At 46.1% G+C, this 21,982-nt stretch overlaps 1 protein-coding gene across 7 annotated transcripts in view; it reads right to left on the bottom strand.

The window, feature by feature from the left end:
* Positions 1–21,982, bottom strand: part of SLIT1 (slit guidance ligand 1) — a 152,442-nt gene that overhangs the window by 112,518 nt on the left and 17,942 nt on the right. For all 7 annotated transcript variants that reach the window (XM_039871623.1, XM_039871625.1, XM_039871624.1 and 4 more), the window contains 3 exons: positions 20,606–20,677; positions 19,106–19,177; positions 14,262–14,333 (listed from right to left, as the gene is read on the bottom strand). In XM_039871623.1, coding sequence (XP_039727557.1) covers positions 14,262–14,333; positions 19,106–19,177; positions 20,606–20,677 — 216 coding nt within the window. The remainder of the gene's footprint in view (positions 1–14,261; positions 14,334–19,105; positions 19,178–20,605; positions 20,678–21,982) is intronic.

Genomic DNA, 21,982 nt, shown 5'->3' with positions numbered 1-21,982 from the left:
TATACTATATCTAATTCATCCTGAATAGTCCCCACACCCAATAAATCACTGCACAATTCAGGCTTGTAATAAGCTGGTTGGGTGAATGAATCCATCCCTCTGACCATCCAGAGTGGGAAGCGGGGCCCCAGGTCTCCACTACCAAGCTGGGTAAAGTGATATTCAGAAGAAGGGCTGCCTTTCAGCCAGGCAGCAAGACTAGGGCCACCTCAGGAATTCCTGCCTCCTTCAAGAGGGACACTCACCATGGGAAACTGCAAGTACTCAGGAGCCTAAGACCAGCTGCTGCTTTGCAAACATCAACCAGGAATCGGATTAAGAACTCTGCCCACAGCAGAAGGCTGGGAGGAGAGGCTCCCAGTGGGTCCTCATCAGATGTGACAACCCTTTAATAACACTGTAGATCTGCACCTGGGGGAAAGGGGGACAGATATGTCCCCTTTCTTCTTTCCTAAGGAGAGCTGGACCGACACACACACACACACACAAATAGATAAAAAGTCGTTTTGCTATTTTGATTTGTTTTCTAAGAAAAGAGTATTTACTTGACCAAAAATGGTTAGCCTGTGACAGAAAATTAAAACTTCCACGGATAAGTCACTATTCTGGGCTCTGGAATGCTCCTGGTTGTTTAGGAACCCCGTGGAAGCCATAAAGTCCAAATACTGCTAAATGGCTTCCTCCAAAAGCTCCCAGGTAATAAATACTGTTCTTTTTGGGACCTGATATGTCCCTTTGGATTCTTCGAGAAGTGGTGGGCAGACTTCCGGGGCCAGTGAAAAGAAACCCTGGGGTCTTGGAGTCTCCTCCTTGCACAGCGGAGGGACCAGAGTCAGTCTCCGTGTGCACAAGGGCCATTGGGCCCTTGGCTCCAATTACCCGCTGAGGACTCCCGCGAGATGGCCCGGGGTGCAAAGCCTCTCACAGGTGAGTGCCCTGGGGCGGTACCAACCACCGCGTTCTGCGGCGCCGCAGCGCCCCTCCACTACGCATGCGCCATGCGCGATGTACGTCTGCTGGGTTCGGGATCTCAGCCTGCGGCTCTGACTTAGGCATAGCGCTATCCTCCTCCTTTCCGTCCTCCGCCCGGCCCTGCGAGGCTTTTCCCCTTCTAGTCATCCCTCATCCTGGCCTCAGCCCTGGGAGCGGGAACATCTCTGTCGTTGGCTTTGGGGAGGGTGAAAGAGTGGCTCCTGTCCCCCTGCCAAGGGGGATGTCACGCCACCAGAATTTATGTGCCAGCTTTCTTGTACCAGCTTTTCCCAGGTTTCCTCCCCACCCATTACTGCCCCATTAGTTGCCATGTGTTTTCCCCTAACTGTCACCAGCCCACACTGCCTCTTTGTTACTCCGCAGCTCTCTGACCGGCCCCTCCCCAGCAAGGGGCTGAGCTTAAATTCTGCATTGTGAAATATTTCCACTCTCTCTCTGTCCCCGCTTCCCGCCTCCTCCAGGGCCCCAGAGCCTTTAGTAAAACACACCCGCCAAAAGGCATTCTCCGCCCTGTTTGCACAGCACGAGTGGGCCCCCAGTTGCCTGGCACCCCTCATCCTTCGTGAACACACTTCCCCTTCTTATTGGTATTCAGTCAATACCTTCCTTTTCTGACCCTTCCCTGCTTGGCCTCCTAGGTCTACCCACAGAGGGGCCTTTGTTAAAAGAGCAGACACCAGGCTCTGAAGACAACGCCTTGACTTCAAAGGAGAAATGAGTCATTGCTCATCCATGCGGTGGGGAGTCAGGGAGAGTGGCTCCTCTGAGCATCTCTAGGACCAGACCCTTCCTGAAGACAAACATTTTGTGTCTTCTTACAGATCAGACACAAATCAGCTATTCGTTGATTTTTATTATTCCAAATTTGAGTCCAAAATGTGGGCCAGAATTCAGGGTCTGGTAAATATTTTGTTACACAGTTTGCTGGAAGCACTTTGCTGTAAATGATGGTTTCCAATAATGGGGCTAGGAGCCTTCCAGGCTCCCACCATTGTCTGCCAGTTTCATGTGTCTGTAAGCTGATTGTCCATCTCAAATACCATTTGGACCAGGCCTTGCCCCTGCTCACAAGTCCTGAGTGTCCCTGGTTAGACACCTTTTCACCTAAAAGCACCCAGAGGCCTTCAAACCCAGGCTCCCCAAACATCTCCAGCACACAGTCCTGGCAAATTCAGATTCAGCCCTTCCTTGAATTCTTCCAGGGATGAGGTGACAAGCAGAGCAGCCCACCCCTCTACAGCTAGCTCTTCAAGAAGCCTGCCTCATATAAAACGAAATCCACTTCCCCACACCTTTCGCACACTGTACCCAGTTCTGCTTCTAGAACAAATCAGCTCCCTTGTCCTCAACAGCCCTTCACATAGATTGGAAAACTACTCTCAGAGTTCCTCTACATTTGTTTTCATCACACCAAACAGCCTCAGTTCCTTGACTATATATCACATGAAATAATTTCTCCATGGCCCCCGATGTTAGCTGCCCTCCTCTAGAGCACGGTTAGTGTCCTCCTCTCGGCCACCCACAATAAAACACAGACCCTGGTACTGAACACTGTTCTCTGGATGCGCTCAAATCAGCACAGACTAGAACAGGTCAGTCCCTTCCCCTGGAGAGGATAACTTGCCTCTATTAATTCAGCTTAAGGCTATATTCACTCTTTCTGCCACCTTACCACACTCGACTTATCCTCAACTTGAAATCACAGGCCCTTTTCATAACAAGTGCTGCCAAACCAGGTCTCCCCCATTCAGTTCTATCAAAATCAGCTTCATATTTATCAGTATTTAATTTCACCTCCTTGATTCCAGCCCAATTCATGGAGATCTTTTTCAATTTTACTTCTATCATTTTGGGTATAATGGCCATCCCATTGCAGTTTTGTGCTGAGTATCCTTGCTGTATGTTCATCCAATTCATTAATAAAAGTGAAAGAATGGGGTCCAAAGATACTAATGACTCATCCAAGGTGTCACAGCCAGATGAAGACAGAGCCAAATCTAGAACACAAGTGTCCTGGCTCTCAATGCTCATTTCCTTCACACTCTGCCAAAAAGCCCCCAGGGCCCCTCAGACTGCTCTCTCCCTAGCCCTCTAACACCCCCACCTCCTTACTGGTCTATCCTAAGAGGCCATGATTATAGACAGGGAAGTCTGATAAGGGCTGGCTTCCTGGGAGGATGATTAGAAAGCTACCTCCTGGCTGAAGGATCCTAGTTTGTTAAATCGTAGCAACTTCCTGCAGCTATAGCTCTTTGCTTCCAAAGGGGGCCTCTGGAGTAGCGCACCCAGCAGACCAGGCCAAACAGAGCTAGGAGAATGAAGAGGTCCTGGGCATTCCTTCACCAAGCTGCATAGGATACATGGGATAGAACAATAGAGAGAGTGCTGAACCTTAGAAAGAATCTATAGCATGGATAGACAGTCGCTTAAAGACAGCTTCAGCCCTATGGCTTCTTACAAACAAGTGTTGCAGATCTGTCCTTGAAGACATGGTCCCTTGAAGAATCTGTCAAAGATAATGACTAGTTAAAGGGCTGACCTTACCACATATCTTTGCTCCGAGTATAACTCTAGAGAGCAACACCAAGATCACTGGGTAAACATGCCAGGAAAACAAGTTAAGGTTAGTATGAGGATTCCTAATGATCTGAGCTACTCCCCAACAAAACTAACCATCCTGTGAAGTAGTGAGCTCCCCATCATCAACATGTTTAAGTGGAGGCTAGAGTAGATGACTTTTGTCCCATTTCAATCCAAAGATGTAAGTGCTCATACCCTCTTTTATGCTGTGACAGGTCCCTTGTGCTTATATGTAAAAAACCATCACAGGATCCCAAATAGCCAAAATAATCTTGAAAAAGGAGAACAAAGTTGGAGGACTCACACTTCTTGATTCCAAAACATATTATAAAGATATAGTAATCAAAACAGTGTGGTACTAACATAAAGACAGACAAATACACCAAAGGAATAGAATAGAAAGCCCAGAAATAAACCCTCACCTATATGGTCAAATGATCTTTGACAAGGTCCCAAGACTAGGCAATGGTGAAAATACAGTCTCTTCAATAACTGATGTTCAGAAAACTATATATCCACATGCAAAAGAATGAAGCTAGACCTTAGCTTACATCATATTTAAAAATTAACTCAAAACAGATCAAAGACCTAAACATAAGACCCAAAACTATAAAACTCTGAGAAGTAAACATAGGGGAAAGCTTCATGAGATTGGACTTGGCAATAATTTCTTGGATATAACACAGACAACAAAAGCAAAAATAAACAAATGAGATTATATCAAACTTAAAAATGCTGAGCATCGAAGGACACAACAGAATAAAAAGTCAACCCATGGAATGGGAGAAAATATTGCAAATCATATATCTGATAAGGAGTTAATACCCAGAATATGTAAAGAACTCCTACAACTCAGCAACACCAAAAACAAAAATTAAATAACTTGATTTAAAAATTGACAATGGACTTGAATGGGCATTTCTCCAAAGATGATACACAAAAGGCCAACAAGTATATGAAAAGATGCTCAATATCACTAATCATCAGAGAAATGCAAATCAAAATCACAATGACAAGTCACTTCACACCCATTAGGATGATTACTATTAAAAAAAGAAAAACATAGAAAATAACAAGTGTTGGTGAAAGGTACCACCACTATGGAAAACAGTATGATGATTCCTCAAAAAACTAAAAAATTAAAAATAGAACTACCATACGATCCAATAATTCTACTTCTGGGGATACATCCAAAAAAGAAAACTGAAAGCAGAATCTTAAAGAGATATTTGCATACCCATATTCATAGCAGCATTATTCAGAATTAGCCAAGAGGTAGAAGCAACCCAAATGTTCATTAATGGACAAATGGATAAAGAAAGTGTGGTATACATGTACAATTATTCAGCCTTAAAAAGGAAGAAGATTCTCACACATGCTACAACATGAATGAACTTTGAGAACATTATACATAACATAGATGCAATAAGCCAGTCACAAAAAGAAAAATAATGTCTGATTTCACTTATATGAGGTATCTAGAGCCGTCTAATTCATAGAAACAAAATAGAATGATGTTAACGGCGAGGGTGGAGAGGGGAAAATGGAGAGTTTTTGACATATAAAATGAAAACATTCTGGAGATGTTTCCCAATGTAAATATACTTAATGCTACTGAACTGTACATTTAAAAATGGTGAAGATGGTAAATTTCATGTTATGTGTTTCTAATCACAATTTTTAAAAAGCCATTACTGACAAGTGGCAGGACAGCCTAAAACTGAGAAAGACGAATGGGAATTTAGGTTTCAAAACAGCTACAGGTACATCAGTGAAAGCTGAAGAACCTTCTGGAATATCAATGCTAATCCTCTATTTACATGTGACAACATCTGCTGCAGCTATGGACTTATGATGCCAAGATAACCTGAAGTCTCAAAGTAATAAAACCATGTGGATGTTCTGTGAAGGACTTTCGATGCTAAGAGGCTCAACATTAAAGTTTAGATTAAGCAGAAATCAATATCAGTTAAGAATTAATGAAGAAGGTAATGTGTCATATCTGAGTGTTTCTTTCTTTAAATATTGCACTTATAAATCACAAATTTAACCATAATGACTTGTAATTCATGTTAATGTTCATGCCAAATTAATCTAATAGAGACCCCTAGAGACATTATAGTCAACTCTTAAGGAACGCATTCAGAGAAAGATGCTGTAGAAATTCTTCCATTCATATGAAATTGCTACCTTATTTTCCGTCTATAAAACCAAAGAAAGAGGAGACTGCATGAGCAAAACTCTCAGGCAACAGGCTAAACTGCCTGCCAAATCCAGTGAGCTGAGGCAAGATCCAAAAGGAGATAAGAAGCTCTGTCTCCCTCAGAGAAGACTGAAGCCAGGCCCTACTCAGAGACAAGGAGGTGACCAGGACCCTCACTCCCTCCGAGCCTGGAACCTCCTGCTGAGGCCATGAGGGAAGGGGAGCCAGAGAAGCCCATCAGCCTGGGGCAACCGTAAAGACTTCTAAGACAGCAGATTGTCCTATCCATCCAAGGAATACTGGCTAGATGGGGCGTGCTCACCCATCCCCTCCATCACTCCCAGCATGATGCTTTGGTTGACAATGGTATTCATAGCACCTGTCTTGGGTTCTCCATACAAATCACCCCTAATCCTAATAGCGTCCAACCCCACCCCATCCCAATTTTACAGGTGAGGAAATAAATACAGAGAGGTTAAGTAACATGCCCAGAGTCCCACAGCTAATCAGTACTCACGATCGTAGGAGGAAAAGAGAGGACTCAATGGAAAGATTCTATAATTCAGAAGAGCTGGGAGAGCTGCCCAAAGGCACTGGTCTTCGGTGGGCTCCTGGAGCCAAGATGGTGTGGGCGCATAACTCCATGAGCCCAGGCAGGGAGGGGCTGGGCAGGGCTTCTGGTCACTGAGGGTTATTGTCCTCCAAAGGGAAGACACAGTGTGGTAGACAGAGTAATGACGCTCAGAGATATTCTCCTCTTAATCCCCAGAACCCGTGACCGTTACCTTACACGGTGAAAGGGGCTTTGCAGATGTGATTACGTTAAGCATCTGGAGATGGGGAGCCCCCACACGCTTCTCATAACCCTTTTCTCTGTTCCCCTACCCAGGCCTACCCATCTTTGTTTCCCCAGCACAGTGGGTTTGGCAGGGCCAGCAAACATGTCTTCCTGGTGGCAGACATTGTCCCTGGGAGGAGAGTAAACAGTTTCTGCTCTTCGTCTGGGGTCACCAGGTCCTCTATCCCTTCTCTGATTTCTGGGCTCAGGGTGTTGGATCCTGGCAATCGCCTTATTTTTCTTTGCTTTTCTCTATTTTCCAAGTGTTTAATATCATAGCAAAATTATTGAGATAATCTGTGGAATGGTTTTTAAGAAATCCTCACTCCCCTTAAAGTTCTTCACAACAGCCCCCTCCTGCACACATTCCTCTCTGTTCAGAATCTTCTCAACGCTGATGAATTCAGTTTGTTCCATATTGATTTTTGTAATGCTGTAGGAGACGACTGGCTGCTTTTCATTCCTTTGAGCCTCTATAAAAGGTCCCCGACAGGGCGCATTCTCTGTGGGTAACCCAACAACTGCTCTGCCCTCCAGGGCCTTCCAGGCCCTGGGTTCCCTTGGCTGTCCACGTTTGTGAAGACCTCAGTGGTTCTGAGACAGCCAGAGGCTGAGTGAAGGGCAGTGGCTGCAGTTAGGACATTAATCCATGCCGGGCGTGTCAGCCCCCTCTGGCACGCGAGGTGTCAATTGGGCTGGCCGCCCTCTTCCACAACTAGGCCGGCCCAGTGGGACGCTAGGCTTTTTCACTCAAGCCTTGACAGCAGGCACAGATGTAATGATTGGAAAGCACTTTGAGAATCCAGAGTGCTCCATAATTGCCAACTCATAATCCTCAAATTGTTCTCTGCGCCTCTGCGGGAGGGGAAGCTTCTGCCCTCGGAAAGGTCTTTGTTCGTGTGGCTCTCACACCAGAACCAGGCTGGGCAGAGACAAACAAGGGCTCTGCCTGAAGAGGGGTCCCCATTTGAGACTCATTAAGCATGCTGAGGAGCACGGCTTCTCAAAGTGTGAACCAGATTAAGAGGGGCTTGATAATAATGCAGATTCTTGGGCCCTTCACACCTGCTCACTCAGAAGCTCAGATGACGGTGCTGTGGAATCTGAATTTTAATAAACTTCCCAGTTGACTCTGGCACACTAATTCGAGTACTGATGGTTTAGGGGTGGATGGATGGGTCTGGGGTCCGGGACCTGGGTTGGAGTCTCGGCTCAGATCTTTATTGTCTGAGACCCCAGGAAGTTACCTGACCCACAAGATCTAGGTAATCCTTAAAAAAATTTCGAGATTTTTAGGTCAAATCAGTTTAGGCAATGCAACACCCTTCATGTCCCCTGGGGGTTTTATAATGCACAAGATCAGATTAAAGGGTTGCAAAGTACCCCTACAAAGAAGCCTGTTTGACCCAGCACTTCCCCAAACTAGCTAACCAAGGGAGCTTTTTTCTATCATTAATGCCAGAAACATCTCACAGACTTAATATCTCATGAGACAAAGCTTGTGAAATTCCTTTCTGGGAAAAGGGTGAGAGACAGCATCTTAAGGCGGCAATTCTGGCAGGAAGGAGACCCAGACAGAGAGGGGTGGCCACGGGACACCCCATCTCTATGTTCAGGGTCCTCGGCTGGTTCAGTTCTGCAGATCTGCTGCCTGGAGTGGATATGTCACAATATCGAGGTCACCTTCCTGCTTTGGGTAATTTCCCTTGGAGGCAAGACATCCATTTTCAACAGCTCTTCATTTCAGCACAGAATGCCCTCCTGCCTCTGATGGGGGCTGGGGACCAGGACAGGAAGGGAGGCTTTGTTCTTCTGACCAGTGCTGACAGTTTAATTAAACCCAGCTCGAGAAGAGGTCGGCAGGGTCAGGCATTCTTCAACAGGGCTCCTGCGGAATATCACACCCGCGCCTCTCTCTGGCCACCAAGGCCCTGTTAATGAGTTATCCTGGTCCTTCCAGCAGGGATATAAATAAGGGGCAATGAATGCCCTGGGCTGCCCTTAATCACTCACCTGCACCCCTTCCAGGCCCAGCACAGACACAAAGGCTTGATCTTGTCGGGACAGATATTGGTTTCAAGGCTAAAAAGAAGTCCAGAGAAACTGGGCTTCCAGAAGCAGCTCTGGACGAGGAAGAGAAGGCAACCAGCAGAGGGAGAGCCCTCTCCCACACTGGGAGGACAGAGGCATTGGGGCTGACACTACCTGTGCTCCACACCTGAACATGGGTGAAGACTGGGTTTTGCTGCTGTAAGAGAAGAATTCAGGTTTAAATATGCCTGACCCCTGGGGCCATCCATAAAACATCATCTCCACATCCTCAGGTGATGAGGCTAACCAACCCCAAATCCAGGTTACCTGCCACCAGGGTATAGCCACCTCCAATAGGAAACTAAGGTCCAGCCAGTCAAGCATCTTTCCCTTCCTCCCATTCCAACCTGCTGGTAGGTCAAATGGCAGACACCTGTCAAAGAGCTCTCCTCAAAGAGCTCTTGAACCATTACCTCCCAGAGAGACAGTGCCCCACCAGTCTCTCTCACACAGCCATCACCCCAAGTGTTCTCAGAACCTAGAACCAGTACTTATGCTCCCAAATCTGGTAGCTGATCAGAGTGAATGGAGGTGGGCAGTGGAATGCCAGAGCAGACAGAAGGTGGGGAGGAATGGACATGGAAGTAGAAAATGGAGGTGGGAGAATGGAAATGGGAGGAGTAGGTGTAGAGGATTGGAGGGTGCGTGTGCAATGGGTATATAGAGTAGGTTGGTAGATGGACAAGGCAGAATTAGATCATTACAGGAGCTGGGTAAATTGAGAGTTGGCAGTAAATAAGTAAATGAAGCAAGCAAGATAGGTAAGAGAAATGAGGACAGAAGGATATAAATAGATTGAATTATTAGATTAAATAACCATAAGTAAAAGTGATAGAACTGAGGCAAAATTAGGAGAGCAGAGATAGAAATAGATGAGTAGATAAGAGATGAGGTGGGAAATGGAATGGAGGAGTGGATGAGGAGGTAGAGGGTATAGGAGGTAGATGGATGGTGAGTAGGGGGGTGGATGGATGTTCTGGAAGAATAAGCATTAGCCTCAGACAGACCAAGGTTCAAATTTGGCTCAGCCCCTTGGGCATGTCAAACCTTCTGAGCTTGGCAGATTCCCTTCTTCAACCTCCTGAGTCTGTGCAATGGTCATCCCAAGCCACATGTCAGCTGCTGCTTGCACACAAACCAGCCGCCTTCCACCCTCCTCAGGTGTCCCCAAAGGTACACCTAAGCCTCTCATGGGAAAAAAAAACACACAAACTTTTGCGGGGAAGTCCTTGTAAAGTAGGGGGGGGTGGTTCTGAATTAAGAGAGATGAGGGCAAACCACCACAGGGAGTGGTGGCTCAGATACTGACAGCGGATAAATGCTCGGAGTGGTCAACCTAGGGACTATGGCGCCACCTCTTGAATCGGGTTTGCTGCCCTCTGAAGCAATTCCCATATGGATTCAGCGAACATTTCCTCAGCACCTACTATGTGTCACAGTTTTCACCTGACATGAAAGCGGGTTACACCTCTCTTTAATCTCCACAACAGCCTGTGAAGTAGACATTATCTTTATCTGATAGGAGAGTGAACAGGACTTCTTGGGGTTCAAGGAAGCGCTCCAGCATCATGTGTCTGCACTCACTTTAACTCAGACTACAGAGGCTTTTCATGGCTTAGAAAAACTGGGAGGTCTCCTAACATAAATATAATACATGCTTTTTATAGAACATCTGGTAAATACAAAAGAAGAAGTTGCCCAGAGACAACTCTTGTTGGCATTTTGTAGTCATTTACTGTGCATTATTTAGAGTGATTTATTTAGCAATCATTTCGTCAGTACAATTTTGCATCCTGGCCTTTGATGTCACAGATATTTATCTGCATTAATTTATGTCTTTCATAAAGGCCGCTTTTGATGATTATATAAATATTCCATCAAGTTAATATACCAGAATTTACTTAACCATTCCCCAGAAGCTGGACATGTGGGTTGTTTCTATTTTTTTTTTAATATTTGATATTTCAATATGGAAATGTTATTTATTATAATATTCTAAATAATGCCACAGAGAACAGGTTTGTGCTCATGTTTTCTTATTTCCTAGGATAGCTTTCCAAACATGAGATTTCTAGCTCAAGGTTTAAGCCCATTTTCAGGCTCTTTATGGACCTTTGAAGGCCAAGCATCTAATTCCAACCCTATCACCAAACTGCTCTGTGGTCTAAGGCAAATCACCTCTTTGGGCCACAGGTCCCGCATAAGGAAAGCAATGGACAGACTAACCCAACACCAGGGGAAATATTAGTAAAGAATAACCAGTTATAGGACTTTAACTACTGAAAGCTACACAGACAAAAGCAACTAAAATGCAGACCACACCACCTGACATACTTTGTGACCACACCTTACCATGCGCATTTGGTCTCTCACAAACTCGTTTTCATGCTGATTTAGTATAACGGCCTCTGCAGGAAAGTCCATGATTTGCTCCAAATGAAAAGGATTAGTAACAGATCCCTCAAAGCAGAAGGAAGGTCAAGAAGTAACAGACCAGAAAGGCCAGACACTGCCGTCCCTCTTACCCCACTTCCTGTGGGAATGTGGGTGGGTTCCTTTAGGAACCTCCAGCTCCTGGAGAAGGGTAGGCTCCATAGTATGACTGCACCAGGTGATCTCACAATCCCCCAACACAGCTCATTGGCGCCGGGGTGATCTCCTGACCTAAGATGGGGCAAGCAGATTTTTTCTCCAGAAATCTGGAATTGGACTTGAGACACTGTGGGGATCTGAGATCTAAGGTCACAGAAAGTAGGAGGGGAATCAGTACTGTGGCCAACCAAAGTCGCGGTTGAACTGAGATGTTGCCTTTAAGCCCAGGACACTGGTTTGCAGGGAGAAATGGAGCAATAAATATTCAGGAAGAGTTAGAAACATCTTTCACACTCCCTGTCCCAGCTGTACCTTAATTCCTACCCTGGGGAGCCTGTGAGTCTGCTGGTTGTACCTTTACCATCACCCCACCCCACCCTTACTGTCGCCAGCCTTTGTGGGGGTTCTGTTTCTACAACCAAGAGCACCCAAGTGCTCTGCAGCCAGACCAACTGAGAGAATTAACAGATACTTTGGAATGCCAGATACTCAGGTCAATAGAATGGGGGTGGAGGTGGGGTAAAGACGAATAGATAAAGATGGGGGTGGGGTGTGGTGTGTGTGTGTGTGTGTGTGTGTGTGTGTGTGAGTGACACCTAGGTAATTAACACACACACGCATATACTGTACAATAAAATATTATTCATGAGAAAGAAGAAAATCCTGCCATTTGTGACAACATAGATGGACCTTGAGGGCATTATGCTAAGTGAAATAAGCCAGAGAAAGATAAATACTGCATGGTTTCACTTATATGTGAAATCTTAAGAGATGTGGAGGCTAAGGAAAACAGGGACAGGTTGGTAAAAGGGTACAAACTTTCAGCTATAAGATGAATAAGGTCTGAGGATCTATAACGCAGTAACTATGGTTGATAACACTGTATTTATATAATTGAAGTTTGCTAAGAGAGTAAAACTTAAATGTTCTCAAAAAAAAAAAAGATAAACATATGAGGTGATGAATGAATGTGTTAACTAACTAGATTTCACAATGTATACATGTATCAAATCACCACAAAGTACACTTTAAATCGCTTACAATTTTATTTGTCAATTATACCTTAATAGAGTTAAAATTTTAAATAAATAAATTTTAAACGAAATAAAATAAATGAGGAAAGTCAAAGCAGGCACCCAGAGTTTTTGGCAACTATCCACTATGCACATGCTCTGAACCCTGGATGATACGGGGCAGTGGATCAGTCTGGCTGAGGGAAAGGGAAACCCAAGTGGGCAAATAATGTTGGGAAAGTGAAGACAACGGCTTAAAAGACTAAGAAGGGTGAGGAGAAGGAAAAAGAAAAGGACAGAAGGAGACCAAGAGAAGAGACTTTCAGGATGAGTTTTTGAAGAGACAGAGCTGTGATCCCTACAGGAACCAGCTGTGAGAAAGGATAGGGGAGAACACAGGAGCTGCTGGGGCCCAGTCAGGGCAAGGCTGGCTGGCTGCCTGCATGTGACCAGTAACAGCATGGACCTCGTGGGCCAGCACATGGACCACAGTTTAAAGAGATGTCAAGGTGGATGCAGCTACTGGAAAGGGTCTTGTGCCGTCAGCAGTCAAGTAAAGAAAAGCACTCATTGTGTGTGCCTGGCACCAGGTTACAGGCACACTGAAGGAGAAGACCCAGCTCCAGCCCAAGGGTGGCAAAGACCAGCAGAAAAGATCATCACTGAGGGTCACTGTGGAGAGGCCTCCAGGCCAGGAGGAGGAAGACACAGGCAGTGACTGGAGAGACCATTTGAACACACTAAAAATTAGAGTTCCATCTTGAAGGCAGGATCAGTGACAAATTCTGTAGCTGCCTGGAGACCACTGGGCTTATCAAGAGGTCTGAAATCATGACAGAGGTGGAAAGAACTGGCCCCTCAGCCCTCAGGTAGCCACAGGGTACCATCTCCCGCCCACCCCCTACCTCTCAGTCTTACGACATCACTTACTGCTTCTTCTTCCACCTAGGTATTATCCCACAAGCTTCTTCAGGAAAGAAGCGGCAGCCTCAGCATCTCACATAGTGCTTTGCTGGGCACGCAGTGACTTTTCAAGTTGTTAATAACAACTGCCAAGTGGGCAGAAAATCCTCCCAATTCAAAATTCAAAAGCCTGATGACCCTTTAAAACTCTAACAAGAATATATAATCATCTTAGGTACATACAGAAATCAAAGCTGGGAAAAACATAAATATTAGAAAGTAGATTTGGAGCTTGAAATTAAAAAAATGTTTCTAACATTCAGACCTGTCCAATAATGGAATTGATTGCCAGGGAGGTAGAAAACTCCTTACCATTAGAGGTAGCCAATCAAAGACTGAAGGACCATTTGCTAAGGAGCTGCAGAAGAGATTTCTTAATCTCTAAGGTCCTGTCCAACCCAAGATCCCACAGAATGAGATACATGGTAGAACAATTACAGACACATTTGGCAAATCATGGAGCAGCAAAATTAGCCACCACCCTAAAAATCTGAAAGAAGTACATTTACAACAAATAAAAATATGACGTTACACTGTGGTTAATAAGCTTATAGTCCTCATTACCCAAGCTGAAAATAGAAATAGGTCCAGGAAGGACCTATTGAACCTATTCAACCTTTGTTGAATGAGTAAAAATTCAACCCAAGGCAGGTTACCAAAGGCAGTAGGAGACGCAAATGACTGGTCCTCCTCGTAACATTAGGCCTCACGGTTGACAAGCGTGTCCATTTGCAAAGCATCCTCACACCGGCACTGTCAGAGACAGCACACGGAATGGATGAACTGTGGGTTCTGTCAAGCTCTTGCCATGGAGAAATGCCCTGCACAGCACCTTCCCACAGAAAGGGCCTGGCCTTTGATCCCCTGAGCAATTCCTGCCAGATGAGGAGCATGGGAGTCATGGTTACAGGTCATCCAGACCCCACTGACCCACAGAGTGAGTGATAAGAGCACAGAGGGAGCTTTCTGGATACAGGGTGTCACTCACAGCCTCGACAGAGCCTGGTTATTCTGGAACAGCAGTTCTGGTAACATGTGCAGCTGGTTCCGGTTCAGTCGTCTACAAAAGAGAAAAGAGGAAGAGTTGGAAATTGCCTAGCTGTCCAGGAAATCCAAAGGACTTTTCAGAAAGCATTGGATTCAGACTTAGAAGGCCCAGGGTTCAAATCCTAACAAGGTTACTGTGTAACCCGAGAGAAATCGTCTCCTCTGGGCCTCAGATGCTCCATCTATAAAGTGGGAATTCTGCCATCCAACACCTGGGGAGAATAAGAGCAGAATATCCGTGAAAGACCCTCCCCAGGGACCTGACACAGAGTGGGCAGGCAATACACAGAGCATCTTTTCTCCCATTATTTCCTCCCATATTCCTCATCGTTTTGCATTTTGTAATTTACAAGGCACTGATTCAAATACTATCTCAGTTTATGAGTTGAATATCTGACTACACTTGAAATGTGAGATCTATCCTAATGGGATAGGACTGGCCATGTGGTTCTGATTCTTTATTGCTTTCATCCACATTTGGCTCAGTGATGATTTATCTTTTATTGTCTGCTTTAGGGCTTTTTTCAAAATGAAAATAGCTTTATTGATTTTTTTTATTATTTATGAAAATGCATGCTTTTTTTTAAAACCTTAAATAATAGAAGAAAAAGTATTTAGCTACCTGTATTTTTCTGACTCAACATTTTGTGGCTGTCTTTCCATGTCAAATAATAGAGAACAACCCATTTATTGTCAGTGACTGGATAGCATGTTCATCATTTTTAATTCCTCTCTTGGTGAACTGACAACTTTTCAGTATTGTCAACACAGGCAGGAATGGGAACTCTGGTTCTGTAATGTGGCCTGATGAGAAGACAGAATGCAGAAAGAACCTGGACTTGACCTAAGAAGGCAGTGAAGTTTAACCAGATTCATCTCGCCACTTTAGGGAACGAATTCTTTTTTTCTTTTTCAATTATAGTTGATGTACAATATTATATTAGTTTCAGGTGTACAGTATAGTGTTAGACATTTATTTAACTTAAAAAGTGATACGTTTAGTAGCCACCCAACACCATACACAGTTACTATCTGTTATGGACTATATTCCCTATGCTGTCCTTTACATCCCTGTGACTATTAGGCAACAATTTTTCCAACACGGGAGTGTAAGACTCCGGCCCATTTGGGGGGTGTGATACCTATAAACTATGGAATCTTGGCATTCACGCTGTGGTCCACGAGACCACCTGGCAGGGCCATCACCTGGGAATTGGTAAGAGCTCTACCCCAGACTTGTTAAATCAGAATCTGCATTGCAACAAAATACCCAAGTGATCTGTGTGTTCATCAAGGTTGGAGAAGCACCAGTGTAAAATGCAGCCCCTGCCCTCCAGGTACAGCACAGTTCCAGAGTTTCACACAACCATCTCCTTTAACTGTTCTAAACAATGATAAACCAATTATGCAAAAGCTTTCTTTTGCTGAGAGGCAGGAAGAAACACAGTTCTATGTGGCCAGCAGTAACTGCCTGTGGTTACCTCCTAGGAGGTCACCCTTTATCTACTACGTGATAGGGGTACCATTTTCCAGCAACATACAGACAATTAGAGCTGCAACTTCAGACCAGCTGGAAGAAGTGTACTCTAAAGGGCCAGCTCCTAGGGAAACACATCACTGCCTTGGAAAAAAAAAAAAAAGGGACCACCAACAGAATCCTTAAAGCAACAGGAGTAGACATCAGGTTGCTCCACATTCCTTAACCCCATCCAATAAATTAATCCTGTATTTACACTGCCTGGTAATCATTGGTTTTTGTTTTGTTTTGTTTCTCCCAAGACTCTCTCAGTTTTCCGGCTTCAATTTCTGAAAAACACTTAAGAAATAAAGGGATTCGATAGCTAGCGTAAAGTGGAAAATTAAAAGGCGCCAAAGGAGGGACTCGCATGGGGAGGGGCTTATAGGTAGCTAAGAATAATCAGAGCAATAGTGGCCAGCAGTCCTCAGCAGCCCTCACTATGTGTCAGGCATCAAGACAAATGTTTCAAAGGCATTGCCTCACCATCGGAGGGAAAGCAGAATAAAAAGGTGAGTTTGAGTATAACAAGACCTTACATTCATGCACATACCCTCCCAGCCCCTCCTTGCAACAACCCCTCGGGGAAGGTTTCACCACCACCAGTTCACTACTTGGCTTGGCTCTTAATGGGTGCTCAGGACATGTTTGTTGATTCCGTTGCGTTGTCTCTTTGATACCTGGGGGAACTAGGATGTCCAGATGTGACTGATTCACCGAAGTCACCTCCAAGTGGTAGAAGTGTGGTTCCGAAGCCTGCCTTTCCCCAGCTCCCCATCCTGACTGCCTCCACATTACACACCAAGCCTGACTCAGCCAGCTGAGGGTGACTGAGCACTGCCCCCCACCAAGGGCAGACCGACTGACGCCCGTGGCACACCAATCCTAACAACTGGGCGGACCACACACTCCTGCCTCTGCATTCAAGTTATTAACTGCTTACAAGAACCAGTTATGTCTGCTCCCAAACCTGTTTAGCCAGAGGTACTTATCATTGTAATTATATAATTTAATTAACTGTTACATAAATGAACAAAATACCACTGTAAAAAGAGTCATTTCTATGAAAACTAAGCTGAATGCTTTAGAAAGAGTCAATAACAGGAAAAGCTCCTACTCAAAGGGCTGTTGGATTACATAAAGACTGGGGGCCAGAGGGTCATGAAAGAAACACGGAATTCTCCACCCAGATTGCTTCCAAGGGCCTTTTAAAAATCTCACTCCACCTTAAAGAAACCGAAACCAAAAATCATAAGCAAAGTATAAGTGTGTGGTTTAGGCAAGAAAAACAATACAGAACTCCAATTAGCATCTCATAACAAAAAGAAAGGCCTTGGCCAAAAAAAAAAAAAAAAGTAGGGAAGGAGGGAGCGGGTCAATAAATGCACATTTATATGTTTTAATTTAAAATGAAATGTTTAGAGTATGTATGATATTTATGACTCCCCATTTAATCCAACTTTTATCATTAACTGATCCACCACCAGTCCTGACAGATCAGAGGAGAAGGTGTCAGTGCACTGGATGCCCCCAGGGACAGAGCAATCACAGAAAAAGGAACTGGAAGAGGATAGATTAAGTCGTGACTCAAAAAGGAGGGCCCTGGCTAGCTTTGGGTGGCAGCAGCAGGTATGATGTGGGCCACCGGGCGATGTCTGAATCACCTGCCCGCCTTTCCTCCTCTTCCGGGGCATGGCAGCAGCAGAGCTGAGGCTGGAATGGGTTAGGTCCAAATCAGCCCCTCAAAGCCAGGTCATGAGTATATATTTTGTTCTGAGCCTTTTAAAGAAAACAAACACATCGCTTTAGCTTTGGGCTTCTTATCGTTCTGTTTTAGGCCTGGATGAGGAAGGTCAAAGAAAGATCACCTTGATTTTCCTCCAGGCTGGGACAAGGCAATGAGACTACCACATTCTTTCCCTTTTATTTAATTCTTTATTTTCTTTGATATAAAAGAGAAAAGTGAGGTATTGGGGCATAGTCATTAAGAGCTCAGGCTTTGGAGGCAAAATGGTCCAATTCTAATCTTCTCTCCTGCATGTAATCACTTAATAATCACTTAATAAGACAAGCGTCTTAACTTCTGCACATCTCTGTTTCTCATCTATAAGATATCACTGACCCAGTGTTGCTTTAAAGATTAAATGAGATATTGGAGGGATGGGATAAAGGGCTTATCTTGGTGCCTGGCATAGAGTAAAACAATCAATAGTAGCTATAATTATAATTATAAACTCATTGTAAGAAAATCCATTAAAAAAATAAAAGTATAAAGAATAAAATTAAAGAATCTGTTATCCTACCACTTAGTGCAATGAGAGTTAATATTCTCGATTATTTTCCTCCTCCTCTATTCTGTACAAATACAAGTTGATTTTATTGACACAAACGTCACTTCCTGCCTTTTCCACTTAACATCACACTGTGAGTTCATTCCATGGCCTTAATTGTTCTTCCTAAGTGTGATTTTATATCTTACGTCTCTACCAGAATAGCTGTGCCCAGTTTTTTATTGTATTTAAATAATGTGCAGTGAATATCCTGACATAAATTTTTAGCCACGTCTCTGATTATTTCTGGTTCAAAGGGCATGAACTTTAAGGGTTCTTGACACCTACAGCCAAATCACTTTGCAGAAAAGTGAGACTGGTGACCACTCCGAATGTGTGTGCCCACCCCCCACCCAGACCACATGCCTTTCTTTCTATTATTGCCAACCTGAAATGCAAAAATTGATCAAGACCCATTCCAAACTTAAAAGCCCTATAAAGAGCAAATCATGCAAGTTAGAAACGTCTCCACCTTCCGGTTTCTATGCTGTGGCCCTGAGCTCCCAAAACATGGCTCCTTAGGTGGTCCTTGGGGCTCTCCTGACAGTCCCCTCAGCATGTTATCACTTCCTTAAGGTCACACAATTCAATGAATGGTGGCTATGCCTGGGGTATGAGTTCGTAGGAAGAAATCTCACTTCCTCTGTACTGTGTGGATTTTTTGCCATAATGTATTTTCAGAGAAAAACAACAAAGATAGCCATACTTAGAATGTGGGGTGAGGACACTCGCCAGTTTCCTCTACGCCATGATCTCATGACGATGCTATGACCACTTCCATGGCTGCAGCAGCCCGTGGCTCCCCTCAGCAGGCAGGAGGCAGGCTGGGCATGCAATCATGTCCCTGAGCACCCTCTCCTTGCCACCAGGCTCAACCTGCTTGTGTCCCCTCAGGGCCGGCCCCCACTGCCTTCCTAAACTATCCCCAGTGATACTTACAGCCGCTCCAGCTCCTTCATGTCATCAAAAGCCCCCCGTTCCACCACTCCAATCTGGTTCTCCATCAGCTGCCTAGGGAAACAAAGAGACAAGGACGCTACTGAATTTTGGACAAGGACGCCTAGAAACAGCTGGCACAAGGGAGTGACATAGGAGCAGTGCCCAAGACGCATGCAGACCCGAGTCCTGGCCTGAGCCAACCAAATTTCCTCACAGCTTTGCAAATTCCTGCCAGGGGCTCCTCTGCTCACCCAGCGTGACGGCGAGATTCAGTTCCAGCCCCAGTCTCATGCCGATCCCTCTAAAGCCACCTGCATGGCAGAAAGCCACAGGGCACCAGAGCACCAGGTTATCGTTCCAAAGGCATGCTTGGGGAAGCCCAGACGCAGGCAGCAGGCAGCAGGGGCTGGCTCTGGGCTTCTGGCATGCGTGCCCTCTTTGGCCCAGAGGGTGTGTTTCCAAGAAGCAGAGCAGGGAAGATGGGCCAGCGGCAGCAGGGGGGTGGAGGGCAGGGCAGCCCATGCCAACTGGGCAAAGCCCACACATGCAGCAAACATACTCTGCAGTTGGCAGACGACACCCCCTCTGCCTGTACCCCCACTCCGCCTGGCCCCATCTGCTGCCAATTGAACCACCTGGCTCCGTGGGACTCTGCATCTCCTCACCGCCAACGCACCCTGAAACCTAGAGCATCCAGCTGGCAGGCAGAAGTTTTCACCAACAGATCGCCTGTTGCATGGTAATTTTTTGAGACTGTCAAGCATGTTTTTCTCTCTGCATTTTCCCTGCTCTGCTCTCGAGCAGGTGGCTTATGTACTCCCACATGGACCTCAGATGAGGTTTGGGACAGGGCAGGGGGCAGAAGCTGCCACCATACACTTCTTTTCCTCCACTTTGTTTCCAAAAGCCTACATTATCAAGGAGCTCCCCCTGGAGACCTGGGTGGGGAACGGGGACGTGCCTGGGGGAGGCTTCCTCGGGCTCGGAAAAGATTCCTGGAGTCTGGGAAAGAGTCAAAAGTCAGTGGGTTCTGGAGCAGCAGAGACTTCTGCCCAGCAATGGACAGTGATGACCCCAGAGTAGATCAGCCACAAGATCCCTAGCCTTTCCAAAGGTTTACGGCAGCCTGAACAAATTAAGATAGACCTAAAGATCCTTCATGGTCACTTGGTAATCCCTCACCGCAGGAGAGAACCAGTGAACAAGACAGCCCCATCTGCCCAGCGCAGATCCTACCAGGCAGCAACCACTGGTGACTAGGCCGTGCTCAGTTTTTCGGCCATGTGGGAGACAGTGGCTGCTCTGGGTCAGTACTCACCCTCACTTCCACCCCACCCGTCTCGGAGTGCCCACAGGGAGAGGCCCAGACGGCCTACAACCCTACAACCCCAAAACCCTAAAACCCACAGCCAGGGCTCTGCCTAGGACCCGCAGTCCATTGCCAAGGGTGGGGGTGGGAGGGAGGTTATGAGTGGGGAAGGGGCAGCACCCCATACTCACAGCACCCGCAGCTGCTTGAGCCCCGCAAAGTCGTTCTTATGTATGCGAGTGATGTTGTTGCCGTTGAGTTCCCTGGAGGAGGAAAGGAGAAAAGGAACTGGTGAGCCGTGCAGGCCGGGCCCCCAGGCCAGGGGCTCAGCTCCAGGCTCTGCCTCAACTCAAGCCCCTCATCTGATCAATGGGCAGGGTGCTTCCCAGCCAAGCTCCAGGACCCCCAGGCCCGTGTGGAGGCCCAACAAGGTGGGGCCTCTTTGCAACAGACATCCAACCAGCAGGAATGCACGGGGCATGGCTCCCTGCTGAGAGTGCCACAAATCAACACGTGGCCTTGGCCCTGAATGAGTTTCATCTGGTTGAAGAGACAAGATATTCGCATAGGAAAGAATTTGAAAACTAGCCAGTTAGAGGCTATTTCGGTGGAATCCTCATGGAGCCTCAGTTTCTTCATCTACAAAGTGGGGACTATCGCTGCGTCCACCTCATAGGGTTCACATGAGGCATAAACAGGTAAACAGCATGGCCCGTGGCTGGAAAGGGCCCCTTTGGGGAAACTAATGTTATCATATGGTGGCGCCGCTTCCTATGAGCTGTCCATATTCTGAATAGAAGAGAATAGGGTGGGCTATGCCATTTATGGGGACTGTGGAGCGGGGCTCAAGCTGGGGCCTAACGGACAGATCTGCACAGCGAGAGGGACTGAGTGACGTTCCAAGAAAGGACACCTGAGTATCTGGGGCACGGGAGAGGAGATAGGCTGAGAGTTGTGGGGAGCCAGGAGTACACAGGGTTGGGAGAAGGTAGGTGCGATCACAGAGAGGCTGAGAAAGCAAAGACAGACAGGAAGCCAGTGACACCTCCAGACCTGGCCCCACCTTATAAGCAGTCTGGCCCCACCTGCCCACCAGCCTCCCAAGGAAGCTCTCTTGGCTTTGCCTGGCAACCCCCTTCACAGGGAGCCAACAGAGCCTCAGAAAGGCAGGCCTCTACAGACATCTGCACTCCCTAGAAAGTTCTTCCACTGAGCCACACACAGCAGAATCTCACTTGGGCCTCACTGCAAACCTAGCTGTCACCTCGACATCTTACCTGTCTCCCTGTGGCAGCTCTGAGTTCACAGCCACTATGCTTCCTCCTCTTTCTTGCCACCATCACAGTCACCCATATGCTTGGTAACAACCTAAATGCCCCCATCTCACACACACACGCGCGCACACGCACACGCACACGCACGCACACCCCATGATCACGCGCGGCCCAGTCTCCTCACTTACCAAATCCAAGCTGCTTTGAAAAACAGTAAGTTCTCTTCCCTAAAAGTGTTTATGACGTGTGTTTGGCCTAGATGATGTTCTAGAATTGCACCTACTAAGAACAACA

The sequence above is a fragment of the Pteropus medius genome, unplaced genomic scaffold (assembly GCF_902729225.1).
Source record: "Pteropus medius unplaced genomic scaffold, Ma_sr-lr_union100, whole genome shotgun sequence".
NCBI classification, from domain to species: domain Eukaryota; kingdom Metazoa; phylum Chordata; class Mammalia; order Chiroptera; family Pteropodidae; genus Pteropus; species Pteropus medius.
Note: the sequence above shows the minus strand (reverse complement) of the source record. Positions and strands in the feature narration are given on the sequence as shown.